The sequence below is a fragment of the Meriones unguiculatus genome, chromosome 15, assembly GCF_030254825.1.
Source record: "Meriones unguiculatus strain TT.TT164.6M chromosome 15, Bangor_MerUng_6.1, whole genome shotgun sequence".
Classification (NCBI taxonomy): Eukaryota; Metazoa; Chordata; class Mammalia; order Rodentia; family Muridae; genus Meriones; species Meriones unguiculatus.
Window position 1 is genome coordinate 76,469,448 of NC_083362.1, and position 19,306 is coordinate 76,488,753.

The 19,306-nt window shown below is 50.8% G+C and overlaps 2 protein-coding genes across 5 annotated transcripts in view; both read right to left on the minus strand.

The window, feature by feature from the left end:
• Positions 1–11,442: 11,442 nt before the first annotated feature.
• Hes6 (hes family bHLH transcription factor 6) lies at positions 11,443–13,214 on the minus strand. Of its 3 annotated transcripts, none has more exons than XM_021646895.2 (4): positions 12,999–13,196; positions 12,836–12,922; positions 12,673–12,754; positions 11,443–12,423 (listed from the first exon to the last, which is right to left on the minus strand). In XM_021646895.2, exons 1-4 carry the CDS (start codon positions 13,077–13,079, stop codon positions 11,999–12,001), a joined length of 675 nt encoding a protein of 224 aa, XP_021502570.1. In that variant the 5' UTR covers positions 13,080–13,196; the 3' UTR covers positions 11,443–11,998. The 3 variants fall into 3 exon arrangements, with proteins under 3 accessions (XP_021502570.1, XP_021502569.1, XP_021502571.1); XM_021646896.2 differs by having other exon boundaries at positions 12,295–12,423; positions 12,713–12,754; positions 12,999–13,214; XM_021646894.2 differs by having other exon boundaries at positions 12,836–13,193.
• Positions 13,215–16,711: 3,497 nt separating this feature from the next.
• Positions 16,712–19,306, minus strand: part of Per2 (period circadian regulator 2) — a 43,327-nt gene continuing 40,732 nt past the window's right edge. For both annotated transcript variants that reach the window (XM_021646899.2, XM_021646898.2), the window contains exon 23: positions 16,712–18,827. In XM_021646899.2, the coding sequence (XP_021502574.1) occupies positions 18,678–18,827 (150 nt within the window). In that variant the 3' untranslated portion in view covers positions 16,712–18,677. The remainder of the gene's footprint in view (positions 18,828–19,306) is intronic.

Below are 19,306 nucleotides of genomic sequence, written 5' to 3' on the forward strand. Positions count from 1 at the left end.
GAAAACACTCTCCTCATCCCCATCACACACATACACACACAATGCGTTTTACTAATTTTGTAGACAACTATTAATCCAGTCAAATTGACAGCATCAACCATCACAATGTCCATGTGCAGACATTTGTATAAACAAGTTTTCTGCTTCTGCTTTTCCATCTGAGACAGGGTTTCTCTGTGTAGCCTTGGCTATTCTAGACCAGGCTGGCCTCAAACTCACAGCCATCTGCCTGCCTCTGCCTCCCTGAGTGCTGGGATTAGAGGCGAGTGCCACTATGCCCAGCAAGTTTTCTTCTTTGGCTAGACAACAAGAGTGCATTTGTTGGTTATGTAATGAACGGAAGTGTATTTAGTTTTAGAAATGATCATGTTCCAACATGGCTGTTCCACTGTACAGTCGCACCACCTTGAGTGAGTCTGCTCTCTGTGCCCATGCCAGCATTTGTTCCCAGGATCCCGCATTTCAGCTCTTCTAATGGGTGATTACACAGTGAAGTCAAACCCTAATTACAGAAAGTGCATGAATAGTAATTATAAAGCTGAGTGACTTTCACAAGCCAGATAAAGATCCAATGCAGTCTGCACACACTTCAGTCATGACCTTCCAAGATCACTGTTAGCGCTCTGACCTGGAATTCTCCTGGCCTTGAACCGCTTGGGTAGAATACAGAAAACATACAGCATGTTTTTTCAGCTGACTTTTCCTTCAACACAGTCTTTGTGACATTCATCCACATTGTCAAGACTGTAGTGTGCTCATTTTAGATGTACCACTCGTCTGCTCTTAGTGGACATGCAGGTTCTCACCTGCTTGGGGCTGTTACCCACAGTGCTGTTATGAACATTCCTGCCTGTCTGGTGGACACGGGCTTTTCTGTTGGGAAAAGCCCACATATTATATTGTTGGGTCACAAGCTATCTTTGTGACTATACTGAGCTGTGTTGTCAATATTCTTAGTTGACTTGTTTAAGATGGGTTCCTACTGTGTAACCCAAGTCAAAATTTACCATGTAGACCACGCCTGAAACCTAGAGCAATCCTCAGTCTTCCAAGTGTTGGGATTATAGACATGTGCCACCATCTCAAATACACATCATATTACAAGTTCAGCCCTGTTTGTGTGATCACGCTGCTAAGCACCCTCATGTCACAAATCCATCACCATAAGAACATGATCCAAGAATGGAGTTCTGTGAGAATTGTTGAGTGCTGTCAAAAAAACCAAGTCTTGGTTTCAAAACAGAATTGTAGGAGTGTGTTTCTGTGCTCTTCCCAGGTATCGTGGAGTGAGTTTCATATTACTCATTATTGGCTTATTCAGTGTTTATATTCCTCTACGGAAAAAATACATTTTTGATAACTGAAGCTTGTCCTTGTGATTTTACATTTTACTCATGTCATTCTTAGCCCTCAGAATAAGTTGATGCTCTGAATGTTGGCCATTTCATGAGACATTAGTCTGCCTCATTCATCAGCTCCATTCTCCTGGGTCCTACCACTCTAGAGTGGTGACATATCCATTTAGTACCAACATACTCTTTTTTCATTTTAATACATTTTTGAGAATTTCAGATTTGCATACAATGTATTTTGGTCTTCACACCCACTCCCTACAACTGCTTCAGGGTACGTTCACTGATTTTTTTGAGGCAGTTTTTCTCTATGTGAATTTACCTTTGAGACACATGTAAGTGGAATCCTTCACTATTGGTTCATTCGATTCATGTGCACATATGTCTGAGCTTCCTTTTCCTCCATGGAAGAATGTCCCATTGTATGGACTGGTCATGTTTGCTTACATCCTGTGTATTTACCTGTTGAATTGCTTTCACCTTTGGGCACTGTCAGTTCTGCTGTGAACACAGCTGTTGCACAGTTGGTATTACGACTCCCTTGTATACCTAGCAGGCCACCCAGGGTCACGTGGTAATTCTGTGTAGTCTGAGAAAATACTGAATTTTTTCACGAAAACTACCCTATTTTACATGTCTAACAAGCGATCACCATGTCTGTGCTGGAGCTGGCCAGGTGTGGAGCAGCTAGGTCTCACATGCAGAGTGGCACATTCAGGGGCACACATACAGCTAATGTCAACTTTGCTGTGTGCTTGGAAGACCGTTCCACGGCAGTCTTCAAAGGCTGGATGATCGGGGAGTGGTGAAGGAACCCAGGTGAGATCCTTCCAGCCTGAGCCTAAGGATGACCAGGATGATTCTGGTTCAAATAGCTGAAGGAGCAGGAGGACAGAGGCAGAAAGGAATTTGGCACCGTGCAAGGGAAGGGACAGCGTAGCTCTAAAATCAAGGTTCCCTCCTCTGGCTGCTCCAATTTTCCTTCCATTTTGTCAGACACAGGGCAAGGCAGGGGCTGAGATATGATCTCCAGGCAGGGGTCTAACTCAGTGATAGCGCGTACTGTTTCTCATGTGTAACCACCTAGGTTTCATCCCCAGTACAAATAATCCTTCATAGAGTGAGTTTATTACTTCCAAAAACAAAATCAGATGTGCTAGCTCTTCATGGACCTTGAGCAGAGAAACTCTAAAAACCTTGTCACCAGAGATTGCCACGGATGATGGAGCACCCTGTCGCAGAACTGATGGCTCTGCGTAGGTGCAGGGGGCTGTGGACTCATCCAGGGGAGCCTTGAGAGTCCCAGAGAGAGGCGAATGTACCTGAAACTGGCTAGGAGGGCTTCAAACCTTATCTGTGTGACCCCTGTGGATACAGGCAAGGACACCGAGGAAGACTTCCCAACCCCATGCTATCCATCATTTTTCCCGGTCTACTTCAGGGGTCTCTGAAGTGCCAACTGAGGGCCCAAGCTTGCTCTCTGAGGGACAGCCTAGCAACCCATCTTTAGATGCTTTCTGTCACTCGGGGAGAGTCAAAGGAATAAGCTGCCTTGGAAATGGGTCAGCAGGGACCAGAGGTAGCTCTAGCAAGCGTGTGCCTCTGACTCTCTCAGTATAGCTCAGGATGGAACCGGTCTTGAGTGTTGGTAACAAGATACTGAACACACTGTTGTGCCTCAGCGACATCCTCTCCAAGACACCTGAGACATTAAAAGAGATTGGATGGTCCCATGGCAGGCTCTGGAGATGGCCCATGAGGTGGCCTGCAACATCACCCTTCCTGGCATATGTCCTCCAGCGTGGACCCGCTCCCTCTTAAAGTATGAACTTGAATTCAAACAGCAAAATACCCCAGAACTTCCCCTATGAAGTCAGGTGGCTGAGAGGCCACATCTTCATTCGCTCTAGCTTGCTTGGTCAGGTGGGAAGCACCTGTCATAGTAGGAGGTGGACTGTGATAGGCCCGTGCAAAGAACTAAGTTAGGCTTCCAGCCAAAAAGCAGAAAATGAGGCCCTTTGTGGGTTTGCCGAAGAAGAACTGAATCTTGTCAGCTGCACTGTGAGAGGGCCAGCACCTCCTCTTGGGCTGGCCTCTGAAGAGACCATAGCCCGAGGACACTCAGACTGGGAGTATGTAGCCTGTGAGACACCACCAGGCAAGCAAGACCACTAACCACTTGGATTCCTAAACCACCGAACCTGTAATATATTTAAGCTGCTAAATCGTGGGGTAGTTTGTTACACAGCAACAGACATATCTGGCTGACTTTCTTTTACACAAGGTGTAAACCTTGATGGTTTATGTATGCGCATTATTGCTCTGGCACCGCCCCTGGCACCCCTACCAAGGGGCAGTAGGGAGCATAGCTGGATGGGATGGAGTCTGCCTAGACCCCCAGTTCTGAGAAAGCTGCTGCCAGGAAGCCTCACAAGATCAAGGTCCAGAATGCACAAGCTCTGTACCCAGCGGGAAAGGAGGAGAGGAGAGTCAGTGGAGCCACAGAAGACAGCCAAACCCTTCTGACATAGCCCAACCCCCTCCATGGAGAAGCGTTCTGCTTCCCACATCCCCATTTCCCTTCCATGTTTGGAGGACAGGAGCTTTATCCCAGGGATCAAATTACTATAGGAACTTACTGTGGAAATCAGACCACTGGGTTCTGAAAGGCAGACCCAGTCCTCTGCTGCCCTCGAGCCCTCCATATCAGGACTCACGGGCCACGTCCTTCCGGCAGCCTTCCTCGGGGCCTGCCTGTCGGAGGGCATCTCAGCTTTTCCTCAACTCTCACCATGCTCATTACTCTGTCCTGGCCTTGTGTCTGACACACTGATGCTTGGGAAATATCATCCTCTTTGAAATTACATTCTTAAGGGGTGGTGGCCCCCAGGACTAGGCTGAATTTCCTGCTGAAACTCCTCCTGGTCACAAAGGCTGTCCCCCAGTGATTTGGTCACAGCATCCCTAAATTGAATGTAGACTCCAGTCTCCTCCTCCTTGCCGAGGTTCAGGCCTATTTGGGGCCCAGCGAGACCCACATCTTGTCTGCTCTTGCAGAGCACAGGGACAGCCAGGCCTCCAGAACCGCTCCCAGGGGCCAGAGCACCGGTGCAGATGGGTCTTGAGCCAAGGCACAGCTACAGGAGAAAAAAGCAAGGGTCCGGCGCTGGTAGGACCTGTAGGGTTTCTGAGTGAGGTACCAGCTGGTGGCCAGGATCTTCTGCCAGTCTCGGCTTTCGAGTTCCCACCACATCCTCAGCTAAAAAAACAAACAGGAGTTTGGGCTCAAGGCTAGCCCCAAAGCTCTTACATTCCATCCCATAGGCAATGGTACTTCGCTCCCCCTACTGCCTTTGTCCAGTATTTTCACATCCCTCTGAAAGAGCCGAGAGCCTGGGGCTGGCTCAGCTCTGCGGACTGGGTGCCACCTCCTCAACTACCAGCTAAGACCAACAGAGCTGTCTGGGAACACTGGGGGAGAAAGAAAGAAGGACACTGGACCTCCCGTTTCCACGTTATTGAGCCTGGCCCTCCTCCCACAGAACACTCACCGTGGTGAAGGTGGGCATGCTCCTGTGGGTGTCCTGCTTCTCTGGGCAGGATGTCCACAACCTCCCTCAGCATGGTGAATACAGCAGCTAAAGTACTGCCCAGTGAGTGGCAGCTCAGATCCTGCAACAGAAGGACAAGGGGAAGCCGTCTGCCCTAAGAGGGCTGCTCTGCGGCCTCTGGTTCCTCGTCTGCGGGAGGTTGGGCTGTTAGTCGGGGCTGGTTTGCTCTGGAGAGAGGGAGGGTCAGGGTTAGAGGAGGTCTTGAGAACAAGCTTCCTAGGTAGGAGGATAGTGTGCCCACAAACCTAGGCAGCTACAGGCACAGCTAAGACGGTTGGAGGTCAAAGGAGTTGGGCCTGGAAAAAAAGGAGGGGGGCACCCACCAACGGTAAACCACTGCCATGGTGGCCGAGGGGCTCGGGAGATGCAGTGCTGTGTGCCCCGCTTCTGGCTAGCCTGATCCCTTGGGGGCTCAGCAGGACAAAGCTGCGTCTGCTTCAGCTGCCCGCCCCTCTGGCACCGTTGGAATCGTTGGCACCGTTGGCACCTGCTGCGCACAGGCCTCTGGGAGCTCACGGGAACCGCACCTCCCAGGAGGGCCTGTGGCTGCCCTCGAGAGGGGCGGGGCCAAGGCTTGGATTCCCCAAGGTGGTCTCCTGTAGTGGCAAGGAATACTACAGTGGGGATGGATCTACAAGTGGTGGACTGGTGGGAAGTGGGATGACAGAAAAAGAAAGAAATCATCGGTGACCGCAAGATTTTTTTTTTTAACTTAAAAAATAGTACTTATTGGGGCTGGAAAGATGGCTCAGAGGTTAAGAGCACTGCTTGCTCTTCCAGAGGTCCTGATTTCAACTCCCAGCAACCACATTGGTGGCTCATAACCACCTATGGTGCCCTCTTCTGGCGTTCAGGTGTACATGCAGGCAGAACATTGTATATGATAAAATAAATAAATCTTTAAAAAACAAAAAAAAAAATAGTACTTATTTTATTATATATGAGTGTTTTGCCTGCATGTTTGCTCACCATGTGCATGTTTGGTGCATGCTTGGTGCTGGCTGAGGACAGAAAAAGCCATTGGATCCCCTGGCACTAGATGCTTGGGAGCAGCTTTGTGGGTGCTGGGAACCGAACTAGGATTCTCTGCAGAAGCGACCAGTGTTCTTAACTGCTGAGCTATCTCTCTAGCCTCTGAAGATTATTGTTCTTGTACATTAATTAATTTTTTAATTAATAATATTAATTATTTTCTGTTTATTTATTTATTTTGTTTTGCATTTTGAAACAGGGTCTCTCTATGTGACCCAGGTTGGCCTTGAACTCATGGTTTGTCACTCTTTCCTGAGTGCTGGAATTAAGGCGTGTGCCTCTACCCCTGCCAGCTCAAGATTTAAAACACATATTTAAAATTACATGTTTGTGTGTGCGTGTGTGTGTAAGAGAGAGAGAAAGAGAAAGGGAGGGGTGAGAGAGGAGAAAGGGGTTGGAACGGGGAGGAGGATGCATGAGCCATGGTGGACTTACGGAAGTCAAAGAGCAACTCTGTAGAGTTGGTTCTCTCCTTCCATCGGGGGCTGGAACGCATGCCATCAGGCTTGTGCTGGCAAGCATCTTTATCACTGAGCCATTTTACCAGCCACGGGAGTTTCTCCTCCCACCATCAAGGTATCAAGAAGTGCCATCACCTGGGAAGTGCATTCAGTCAGTGGTGTTCATGGCAGTTTGTGGTGTCCATTTGACCTGGTAGTAAGTGGCAGGATGTAAGGAGCTACTGGGAGAGGATGGATAGATGGGGATCCCGAAAGGCCAAGGGCAACAAGACAGAATCAGGGTTGTAGGGTAAATGGGCCAAAGGAAAAACACCCTGACCCCGACTTGACCCTAAGCACAAGACCATGACCAAGAAACAGAAGCCCACCAATCCCTGGGCTTGTCACAGAAAGTCTATATAAACCCTAACCTTCCATTTAGTTCCCTGCTGCTTCTCGCCTGAACAGAGGCAGCCATCTCCCTCCTAACAAATCTCATGTGGGGTTTGTTGTGTGGTGTGACTTCCTGGTAGTCCTCGGCTCCCTGCTGGCTGCCAGGATACCTTTCCATCCCAGCTGTAACACTTTCTCTGAGGGAACCTGCCTCTGCCTGAGGTAGGTTACAGAGCTGTTACACTTGTTTTGGGAAACCCTTCCCCCACAGCTGCAACCCCCCCCCCCCCCCTTGAGCTTCAACACTTACAAGGGTAGAAGAACCTTGGGATGAAGAGAGGTTAAAAAAAAAGTTTCTGGATTAGGGAGCGATAATCCAGGAGAGGCTACATTGCAAGCAGAGATGGGACTGTGTCTTGAACATGACCTATGTGCCACAGAGAGGCAGTCAGGTGTCTTTTCTGAATTCACACATAGCCAAGGGGGAGTGACTCACAGCCAGTGAATCTAGCAACAAGCCAGCTCTAAGTGATGCCACTACTTCCTGGAGGCAGGGTGCACGCACAGACAGTGGGCAGTGGTGGCACAAATCGGGTTGCAACTCCCACTTCCCAGTGCACAGCAACACACACGGGGGGAAGGGACGGCGACTCCGTGATGGTCCTGTAGCAGATGTTCCTTAAAAGTGATGGCCCTGGGGAGGAGTGGTGGCTAGCTGGCCGCAGCCTCCGTTCCGCTCCGTTCCCAGGTCAACCAGGGTGCTAGATGATCAATGTCACCAAGGGTAGAGCCAGGCCAAAGGCAAAAGATCCTGGCAGGAGGCATGGTCACAAGAAGGGTCCCTTGTTGCTAGCATATGTGGCATATATGTGTTGGGGTACATTGGAGACAATCCTCTGCTGAGCTGCCTAGAGCCTGGGTTTTTGGTTTGGTTGTTTTTTGGAGACAGGACTTCTCTGCGCAGCGTTGGCTGTCCTGGAAAACTCTCCTTAAACCAGACTGGCCTCTAACTTGGAGATCTGCCTGCCTCTGCCTCCTAAGTGCTGGGATTAAAGGAGTGCGCCACCTCCATTCCAAGTTACAGATGCCCTTCATTACCAATTAATGCTGTTAAATTAACCACCAACTCTCTTCAAGATTGAAACTTGAATTTTTGCTGTAATTCAGCCAACCTTATAATACAAACTTTGGTTTCATTTTCCAATACTTGAGTGTAAGATTATGAGTTGTTGTTTTTTTTTCTGTTTGTTTTTTGTTTTTTTTCTAGGTGTGCTCTAGCTCCCAAATAATGAGACAAAGACCTGTTACTTTTATTTATTTATTTATTTATTGAGATAGGATTTCTCTGTGTCACACCCCTATCTGTCCTGAACTTGCTTTGTAGATCAGGCTGTCCTCAAAATCACAGAGCTCCACCTGCCTCTGCCTCCTGAGTGCTGGGATTAAAGGTGTGTGCCAACCATGCCTGGCTTTACATTTATAAATAAGCTTTAAAGCACAACCTGAGCAATTCCCATCTACTCTAGCCTATCTATGCTAGTCAGCCCCATTACCTGCCATTTAGTTTCACCCTGGCTGCTCCTGCTTCATCTTTATCCTCATGGCACTCCATCATGGCCTAGTGACTTTCTCCTTTTTCCTGCCTCAAGGTTACACCCTCATGGCCCAGTGACTTCAACCCTGTCTCTCTACCTGAGACCCTCACTCCCCAGACTGGGAATGGAAATCCTGACTACTGTTTCCTCTGCCCAGTCACTGTCTCTTAAGCTTCTTTATTAACCAGTCAGAGATAACTGGGGAGCATTCTTTACACAACATTGATAAAGGAAAAATTTCAACAATCATGACAATTCCCATGTCCTGACTGCAACCTGATTTCAGGGCACAGAAATCAGCACCTGAACATGCAGCTTACAAGACCAGCTCCCAAAACTTGAGCTCTGCCACTGTTGAAGAGAAGATTCTCTTCCAGGGCACACTTAGAAAACTTTAGATCATGTATGTGCATCTAAAGCTGGTCAATTTTATCACTGTTGTCCTTCACTGTACTCTAAGATGATAGAAGTTGGTTAATTTTATCACAGAGCTTTCTTTCTCTCGGTCAATTTATCCAAAGATATAAGCAACAAACATCATCATTTTTATTTTCCCACAAATTGTTAAAATCTTATAAATCCATTGCCTCTCATAATTGGTGAATCAGGATAATCAAATGCATTTGTCTCATTAAATTTGTAAAGTAGTTCACGCCATGGGCTTCCAGTACTCTCCAAGCTGCCAGGAGAGGTATCAGTAATTGGAGAGACTTCAGGAACTGTAGGTGTTGGCAAATTGGAGGGCCTGTTCCAGATACTTAAATAATTCATCCTTACACTTCTGTTGCTCTAGAACCACTTCTGGGACCAAAATCAGTATTAGTAAGGGTTCTCTTGAAGAACAGAACAAATGGAATGAATCTATGTCTATATAGATTGGTAGATGTATAAAGGGATTTTTAGAATGGTTTACAGGCTATGGTCCTGTAAGCTCAACAATGGCTGTCCAAGAATTCAGTACATCAGTCCACAGGACTGGACATGTCAGCTGGTTTTCAGCATATGCTGGGATCCTGAAGAGGTAGGCTCTGATGCTAGTAAAAGAACGGGCTCGCCAGCAAGAGAAACCAAGCCGGCCAAGCAAGCACGGCCTTTATATAGGCTGCCTTTATATACAGCAAGAAGGGGTGGCTCAAATTAAAGGTTCATCTTCCTATCTCAAAAGATGAAAAGTGAGTCTACTTCAAATGATTTAATTAAGAAAAAAAATCCTCACCAGTGTACCCAGGTGCTTGGGTTCTAGTCAATTCCAGATGTAGTCAAGCTGAAAGCCAAGAGTAGACATCACACAGCACAACAACTTCAACAGTCTGCTGAAACCCTGACTTGAGCTCTGTGAACTCGGCTTTGGACTCTCAACCTACAGAAATGCTTGGTATTGCCTGCTCTTTTCAGCCACCAAGTCTGTGGTCACTTGTTGTGGGTAGTACAGAAAATACAGAATCAGAGTCTTGGGGTGGGGTGGCAATTTTCAGAAAAGGGAAAGTAGGCCATGAAATGCTTTAGCAGGAGGCCTGTGAGGAAGCCTAGGGGCTTAGGGGAGAGGAGCCAGAGTGAATGAAATAAGGGTATAGCTGTAAAGAAAACTCGTGGTCCCAGAATGTGCTTCCCGGCTGAGGGCAACAGCTTCTGAGAAAGAGGCTGTGCCTGAGGATTACGAAGAAGTTGACTCTGGGTTGGAGGAACACAGGGCTGAAGCTCAGTCAGTGGCTTCTGACCTTGAGTAGATGGCAGGCCCAGTGGTACATTTATCCCCAGTCATCTTGGGGAAGGAGTAAGGCTTCCCCTTGTTCTGAGGCCTGTGGAAAGATGCACAGAACAGGTGCTCCTGCAAGCAGTCTCTAGATAATGTTATCAACTGTGGCATCACAGCTCAGTGCTTTGACTTCTAGACGGTGATAGAAGCCACACAAGAGGGCCCGTTATATGCCCTATGGAATACTACACTAGCTTGAGGTGATAAAAATAACCCCAGAAATAACATTTCCATTCCTCCAGCTGCCCACAGATCAGCCCCTATTGCTAAGAATAAGTTGCATGGATTCTAACCTGGCAGAGAGATGAACTCCAAATGCTGAACCACTCTGGGGACCAGAAGGTGCTATGCAGCTTTTGAGAAAGATGCTCTTAAAGGCACCTGGCCTAAGAAGAGATGCATGACAATACTATATTGCCATATGTCAGGCTACCTTCTTGAAGCCTAGTGAAAACCATCTGCTTTGGGGCACTGGACAAGAGGGGCTCTCTTTCAGGGCTAGCAATTGCTGCTGACTATGGATAGCCACAGGCATACTAGCTGCCCGTCCCATCAGCTTCCCCCTTCCTCAGGATTCTGACCTCTAACCTAACCTCAAGCCCAAGTTGCCTGGGGCCATGGCACTTTCATTTCAAGCACTCCCTGTCTCTGCAGTGGCACCAGGGAAAACTCCTACAATTATGAAAAGTGACAAGCCCAGTCCACCATAATAAGGCTCAGCTAGTAAAAGTTAAAACTAACTAACTAAATAAATAAATAAAGCTTCTTAAACAAACCTCAGGACCCACGTTTGATCTTGGAAAAACCACAATGGCCCCAAAGTTATCCCCTGACTTCCTCATATGTGCCTATAAACACACACACACACACAGCATTTTTAAAAAGGAAAAAAACAAACCCTGACAATCTAAGGACATTTACACCATACTCATGAACCCTAAACCAGGCCTTTGAAAGACACTTCCAAGGCAAAGAGTTAGCAACTAGTCAAGAGGGTTATCCCTGGAGAGAATAGGACAAGGACAGATCATTCCCCTGTGGTTTAGTCACCCTGGGGACCCCGTGCTAGCGGAACCCTCTGGGACACACAGTCCTAGGAGAGTAGAGCAGCATAGAGGACCTGGCCAGCAGTGGGCATCTCTGTCAGCGCCTCGCGAATGCACCAGGCTGACACAGGGCGAACCCTTTAAAAAGACATTTACTAGTGTTGGATACTGATGAGCTTTCACATGCGACAGACACATCAATGACAGGACACGAGGGGCAACTAACTCCAAGTTCTTTATTTAATTCAATTGGCACATCTGACGGCAACCAGATTCACACCCTCAAGGGTGCTACAAACGGAGCGGCTCTCAGCGACCCTGCAGAATGTGCCTGCCTCCCCTGGTCTCCTAGCAAACCCGAACTGCCATTCAGGTCAGGACTGCTATGGCCTGTGCGTCCCTGCCATGGACACTAACGCTCAGCTTCAAGATTGGCCACTTCTGCCCTAGGTCCCTCAGAATGCCTAAAAGGCAGGAACAGGTGAGCAGAAGGGAGCCCTGGCAGCTCTACAAGAGTCTCCTTTCCATAGCCTCCCTTCCCCCCACCCTCATCCAGAGCTATAGGGTCCGTGAAATTGATTCCCTCAAGAAACAGGGTGAGGGACCTACAGGGGCTGGCCACCAAGGGCTGTCATGCAAGCCATCCATTGGAAGAGTGGGGAGGGCACACGGGGCGGGGGCATCCCGGACTGTTTCCACCCCATCCGATACCCAGGGAGGGAGCAGGCCTAAGGATGGCAGCCCACCCCCCACGGGTCCCTGGTTAGCGTTGGTCACCAAGGCCGCCACACATTCTGGGCCAAGCGAGCTGCTGTCAGACTGCCTAGAGATGTAGGCACCAAATCCGGCCCCTCGGCAGGCACCCGATTTAGTTCAGCCTCAGGGATCTCCTCTAGGTCAGAACTCAGGTCGTCCCCGGGCCCGGGGGGACTGGGCAATGGAGACCCTGGGGACCCTCCTGAAGGCCAGACGCTCCTTGCAGAGCCTCCCGGCAGCCCAGCCAGGGAGTCCCCCAGCAGGTCCCGAAAGCTGCTACCCTCACGCAGCGGCATGGACTCCAGCAGGTGATTCAGGAGTTGAGCCGAGACGGTGGGGTCGATGGCTTGGCACGTGGACACGAACGTGTGCACCTCGTGCATGCACTGGATGTAGCCGGCAGCGAAGCGCTCACTTGCTTCGGCCTGTAGCTGCTCCCGCTCTGCGCAGGAGGGTGGGAAGAAGAGAGCAGCGCCCCCGCACCGTGAGCCGTGACTACCACCACGGCTCCGCGGGTTCGGGGCTCACCCAGGAGACACTCTGGGGTGCCCTGCTCTGCGGGGCGGGGTGGGGGATGGGGGGTGGGGGATGGACGGGCCCGGGGCTCCGCGAGCCGACGTGCCCCCGTCGCGCCGCTGGCGGCAGGCGTGCCGGGTCAGCGCTCCCGCCCTCGGTCCCCACGGCCACTCACCGCGCGCCCGGCCCCGCAGCGCGCCCTGCACGCGCCGCACCGTGAGCTCCAGCACCTCGGCGTTCTCCAGCTTGGCCTGCACCTGCGCAGAAGGAGAGGGGCTGGAGCCGGGCTGCGCGTCCCTGCGAGCACCCCGAAGCCCAGCGCACCCTTCCCGCCGCACCTCGTTGCCGGCCAGCAGCAGCCGCAGCTCCTGAAGACTCTCGTTGATCCGCGCACGTCGCTTCTTCTCCACCAGGGGCTTCCGGGCCTGTGGGAAGTGGCTACTGAGCCTCTGGCCCGCGCAGCCTCCCGCAAGCCCGTCCGCCCGCGGCCCCTGTTCGCACCTTGCGGTCCCCCCGAGCTTCCCAGCGGTCCTCATCCTCGTGACCTCCACGGTCCCGGCTGGGCGCCTGGGACGGAGCCATGGTCCGCAGCGCCCGCAGCCCGGCGCCGGGCGCGGAGTGCAAACCCCACAGCGAGGTGTGTCCGCAGCCCGGAGGCCTCACTAGTTCTCGGGAGTCTTCCGGCCCGCGACGCCCCGCCCCTTTTATAGCAACTTATTTACATGTCAATGCACCGATTGGCTGTGCGTGGCTGGAGCTGCGGGCCAATGAGGCAACCTGCAGCCAATGAGAGCGGCGCGCTTTGTCCAGCCCCGCGGGCCTCTGGCAGCTGGCGGGGCGGAGCCTGCAGCCCGACCTCCTGCCCCTCCCGCAGGGGCGGGGCTCTGGGGCGGTGACCCCCGGCGTCTGTCTTGCTTGTGAAGCTTGTACCTCCCTCAGCGGAGTCATGAGCCCAGATCTGGCAGCCTGTAAGCCCGGACTTAGCTATCCGTTCTTCGGTCCGTGCATCTATCCACTCTTCCCTTCCACCCACCCCCTCACCCATCCATCCCTACAGTGCGTTCGCCAAAGGTGCTCCCGAGGATAGTGCTTCAGCTCGGGAACCCTAGAACCGGCTTCAAGCGGGGACAGCGCCCTCGGGACCTGGAAGGGGCTTCGGGTCACGGGTGGCGAGAGTGCGAAGTCCAGGGACAGAGGAGGCCAGCTTAGCAGCAGTAGCAAGGCCGGCCCCTACCCTTAAGTGTTTTGTGGACTCGGGAAGACACCTGTAACCTTACTCCGAGGTCTGTGCTCGTTCTTACTGAACCTCTCTTTCCTCTGTACTGCCTTGTCTTTCTCTATCCCCCCCCCGCTGTCCCCTTCAAGCTTCTCCGTTCTTGTTCATCACCCCCTACCAGCCTACGCTCCCTTCACTTTCCTCTAGTCCCTCCGCACCCCAATCCGGTGCTCTCACATTTCCCTGCTCCCCTTTCCACTCCCATCTCCCTCCCCCGCGAGTCCCCTTCGTGTCCCCCCATCCCCACCATCCCTAGTCCTTCTTGGCTCCTCCTCCTTCCATCTCTGGGCCCTGCAGGCCGAGGCTGATGTCTGGCCCCGGTAACTTGATGCCCGTGACAGTTGGCAGCTGCAGAGAAAAGCGGCTACCCGGCCAGGAGCGACAGGTGTTGGCCGCGCCTTTGTCTCGCTGGCTTTGTCCCGCCCGCCGGCAGCAACAGGCATGTCTGTGTAGGCCAGACGCCCAAGCCCCGCGTCGTCGGCGGTCCATCTGCCAGGCTTGCCTGGCCGCGGGAGGGGTGTGTGTGTGTGTGTGTGTGTGTGTGTGTGTGTGTGCTTTGTGTGCCTGGGGGCGGCGAGACCGCCCCCACGCAGCGCCCTAGGAACCCCTGGCTCTGCTCCAGTGTTCTTCAGGGAGGGAGCAAGGGGCCGGCTCCCAACCGGTCTTACATACTCCATCCTTGGGCCTGGGCACTACTTCAGAGGCTGCCTCATCACCATTCAGGTCTTGGTAGCTGGTGCTATCAGCCTGGCTGGAAGGCCTTTGAGGGAGGGGAACACCAGGCCGGGACTGGAGCACTTCGGCAGGAAATCCCCCTCTCTCCTAAAGACGGGTCTGGCAGACTCCTTGTGGCTCCTCGCCTGAGGAGCCTCCAAAGTCTTCGAGTAGGATGAGTTGAGTGAGAGGTTTGAAGTTTGAAGGTCTCCAGGATCACCTGACCAGTGTGACCCACTCCTCTCTCACTTTGCCTCTGAATTGTTCCTCTGTGTGCTGTCCTGGACACGCCCCTCCCCAACTTATTAGCACTTATCTGGTTAGTTCCAACATGCTAAAAAGCTTGGTTGCTTTCCACCACCCTCCAGGGGCTGCTAAAGGTCCTCTGCTCTGAGGGCTAAGACTCCCAGGTGGGTGTGGGAATGACCCGGTGGAGCAGACACAGCTGGCCTACATCGTTACTGCTTAGCTCTCAGCTTCCAGTGAAGGAAATTACACGATGATTACTTTTAAGTTTCCGCTACTTTGAGGTAGGCAAAAATAGCCTTTGGCAGTATTCGCCTTGTGCTCCCTAGTTTACAGTGTTGTGCTTTTTTTTTTTACCTGTATCCAAATGAACAAGGCCAAAAGAAAGCTCCTATTGGTACTGCATGAGGGCCCTGAGGAAAGACTCTCCAAAATACCAGAACGTCTGACTGGACAGTTAGAAGTAGGGGCAAACACACACAGACACACAGACACACACACACAGGTAAACTGTGCAAACAAAGAATGAAAAGCAACTCAGAACTCCAGGGAAAGCAGAGCTAGCCAGGAGGAGACCTGTCACTTTAGTCCAGTCCTGGGCTGGGACAAAGCTTTGCCCTGCCCTGTGCAAGTTGTCAGCGTCTTGCAGAAGGCTGTCTAGAACTGGGGGAAAGAAAGCGTAAGCACTTGGGGGCATGGCTCAGTGTGATTAGGGGTTCTTCTTGGAAGGAAGGATGGTAGAGACAGGGCAGGGCATGAGTCAGGAAATTTGGGGGGGGGTATTGTTGTTTGAGGTCCCTTATGCAAGGCTGGCTTTATTTCAGTGAGTCCACTGGCCAACCAGCTTAGGTTTTCTGTCCCAGAAGCCTGACCACCCACTCCATCTTGAGCCCATGAAACCCTCCCTTTCCTGCCCTCCTCCTTCAGCTGAACTACTACTTCCTGACATTTGTCCCCTGGATCAAAGTTTGCCTGCATGCAGACTTCCTGAGCATTAGGGTCTTTTGATCCCCTTAGAGCCAGGCACAGAGGCCAGCAGAGGCTGGGCAGGGCCATAGTGGCCATAGAGTGACTAGTTAGCAGCAGAAACAACAGGCCATAAATCCCCAGTGGGACAAAGACAAGCTGCCAGCCTGCAGACATCCAAGCACTTTGTGGGCAATCTGCCCAGGAGACTCTGAATTTCCTTTTGGTTTGGAAAGGAGAGGAGCAGCCCTTCAAGGTACACAGCAAAGCGTAATTACAGAGCTCCAAAGGTGCTCAGTAAAAAAGCCACACCTGCCCGGAGAACCTCCAGACTGCTGCATCAGCACTCGAAGGCAAGACTAAAGATTCAGAGCTCCCAGCTGAGCATGAGGCCAGCGTCATGTTGCCCTTCTTGGGTCCCTGGGACCCTGCTTTAGAGAGAGGAAAGGAAAGCAGACCTCTTCAGAGTAGCTCTCACAAGGCTGTCAATCAGAAGGCCCAGGGTAGGAGGCCTCTGCTACCACTGATGCCTACTGTAGTGCTCCTAAGGGTATGTCAGTCTTTTTTCTAGCATGGTGCCTGAAGGCAGGATTAATGGGAGAGTGGGTGCTGAGAATCGCCCAGTGGATCTGCTAAGCAACCATGTGCAGGTGAAAGGCCATCAAGTGAAAGGGATCAGGATGCCTGGCTAGATTTGCATGATGGGAAATTCCTGTAGAGCTTGAATGGGTCAGGGAGGTTGAGCATGTGATAGACACAGATAGGAGCTGAGCCAGCAAAGAAAGAACACTGTGCAAGGGAAGTGATCAGTTGGCTTTTGGGACTGAAGAGTTCCTAATGTAACATTTTTGAAGTTCTTAAACATTTTTTTTTTATAATTCTATTTGGTTTGCTGGTCTATGTTATGTTAAAAATATATACAGTGCTAGGGTATAGGTCAGCGGTAGAGCACACGCTAACTTACATGCGGTCTTGTGTTGCACCCCCATGACCACAGCAGAGAAGTGTACAATTGAAAATAAAAATATACCTGCTTTATTTAGCAATTTTCTAAAAGGCAAAAAAGTCATAAAAAGACACAAGCAGTCACACAAATATATTGCACTGGGTAAAGGTATGTTTGGTTTGCGCATGAACAAACCGCTTGTCCGGCAAGGCTCACAAATCATCGCACAAACTCAGAGCTTATTTACATTAAAAAGGCGGCTCAGTTTAAAATAGAGAAAATCTCAGGACACCCGTGTAAGCACACATTCTACAGAAAACAGGACTGGATGCTCGGCATCTTGTAAACAGATTCACGAAATTATCCTAGGAAGTCAACTTCTTAGCAGTTAACAATCAAGGAATATATATTAAATAATCATAAAATAATGCTGATGGTAAACATTCGAGATAGTAGAGAGAAGGTTTTGGCAGTTTTGTGTTTAAGTAACAAGCATAGGCTTAGACCATCATTTATCTACCCTTAAGATCCCACTGGCGAGGGAGGCAGCTATTTGTAACATTGAATTTCTGTTAAAACATGGCTACCACCTTCTCACAGCGAAAGGTGGCGTTGCTTTAACGGTAATAAAAAAAGAGTCTCGTGTTTATGAAAAATAGGGTTAGTATTCAGGCCTCCGGTGGCTTCACTCTGAAAACCAGCTGCAGGAAGCCATCTTTCCAGTAGCCGCTTCAGACTCAGGGACTCTGCTTCCTCCATTCCAGACTCTGCACTTTCAGGGCAAATGACCCCCCACTGCGGACTTCTCATTCCACCAGGGGTCACCGGTAAGCATGTCGGAATAATCTTTGGATGTCTGGTGCAGCATAAGGTTTTGTAGAGCTGGGCAGAGAAGTCTCCTTCTCCCCAGGGGTTCTGAGGGCCAGCAGCACAGACAGATGTGACAGAGTCCTGAAGTCATGGGGGCTAAGAAGCCCACCAGAAATACAGTGGGAGGCTGAGCTCCCTGCAAACTGGAAAACACTGAGGGTGGCAGTGTGGGTCACTGCCCCTTCCTCGTGTTCAGCGGCTGCTCTCTCTGGGAGCTGATTTCTGGGAGATTCCAACTGCAGAGCACATATGATATGTCCCCACAGCAACAAAGCCTGGTCAGCAGAGGCCACCATGATGACAGGGTGACATGGCTGATACTGCAAATCGGTATCTCCACTTCCTAGGATATTTTTATTTATTTTTTAATCTCTCTACAAACTGGCCACGATGGTCTAAAGAGAATGCAAGAATGGCACAGAAATGTACAGTGTGTGTAGGGATGCTGGTCGGAGGGCGGCAGTCACAGAAACCACTGGTCTCCACTAGGCCAGAGCAGGCATTTCAACTTTGTTCACGAACAGAAGCCACGTCAGACTGGAATGTTGGCCGCTACAGGACCTAAAGCTCCAGCTGCACACCATGCTCCAAACCACACGGCGGAACACCGCGCGGACGGCAGGAGAGGCGAGCTCTCCACTTGGTATGTGAACACTCAGCAGGACTGCGTGATAACTCAGATTAGAAAGCACACCTCCAACGGATACCATCACACCACGGCAAAGCTCCGGAAAGACCAGCCCTTGGCCGAGAGCCTCGTGTGGCTACATGTCACATCCTAGTGTGACATCTCAGGACAACCCAGAGAAGCCAGAGGGCACTGGTACAGTGGAAAGAGGTCTCACTGAGGTCAAAGGACTTCTGAGGCCCCGAGGCAACCTCCGTGACACACAGATCACCTCAGTCTCCCTCAAATTCAATGACAGCTTGTACCTCATCGTCTGGCAAATTCCATATTTATATATATTTTAATACAAAAATGTATTTCCTCCTAAATCTCCCTGCAGTTTCATTAACCTTCAGGAAACTATGGTGTTTTGTTTTGTTTTTTTTCTAAAACAAAAAAGCAATGTAAGTACGTGTCCATTTCATTAGAAACAATGAGAAGATCTTCCGTCTCTTCCGAGCACCGTCTAACATAGGTCACTGGCTGGGGACAGGGTTACGTCTGCGCCTCCTTCTTGGGGCTTGTCAGCTGTCTACTTTCCTCCACTTTGGCTTCTGAGGTATCACTGAGTCCCAGGGAAGGACTGTCTTCCTCATATGGCAGGTAAATGTTGCCTTTCCCCTCACTTTCACAGTAAGCACACCCCTTCAAAGAAAATAGGTGATATTAGTAAGAAAAGAAGAGGCTGGACTCTCCACTGCCATCCACACTCAGAAATGCGGGGTGGGATGGCAGCCATGCACCTGAGGCTGCTGGCTGGAGGGGCATTCCCTGCCTCGGGGAGCTGGCTCTGGTCTCCTTCCTGTGACTGTCGTCAAGTCTTCCATGGCATTTGCTCAAGTGGAAGAGGGTATGTGAGTGTGAAGGACAATGGCGGGTGGCCAAATGACCGCGGTCCTCGCCGAGGCCACTCCTCCCTCTACGGGTGGAGGGCCTCCCGACCCGCTCCTTGAGACTTGGGAAGTGTGTGACTTCTAAGACTGGGCCTTCAGGGGGACATGCTGAGGCTGGTGAACAGTGGCTTCTGTCTACCTTTTAAGGATGGGTGGTGTGATCTGCTAATGATGGAGTAGGAGAGGCAGGCTGGATGGCCCCAAGGTTAGCAGCCTGGAGAGTTATCAATC

Bases quoted from the DNA above. Each gene is read 5' to 3' on its own strand.
- Hes6 (XM_021646894.2), bottom strand. From the start codon at position 13,033: ATGAGGACCGCTGGGAAGCTCGGGGGGACCGCAAGGTGCGAACAGGGG. The intron at 12,755-12,835 runs GTGCGGCGGGAA...CCTTCTGCGCAG, and splicing joins TGCTGCTGGCCGGCAACGAG to GTGCAGGCCAAGCTGGAGAA. The intron at 12,424-12,672 runs GTGAGTGGCCGT...CCTCCTGCGCAG, and splicing joins GCTGCGGGGCCGGGCGCGCG to AGCGGGAGCAGCTACAGGCC.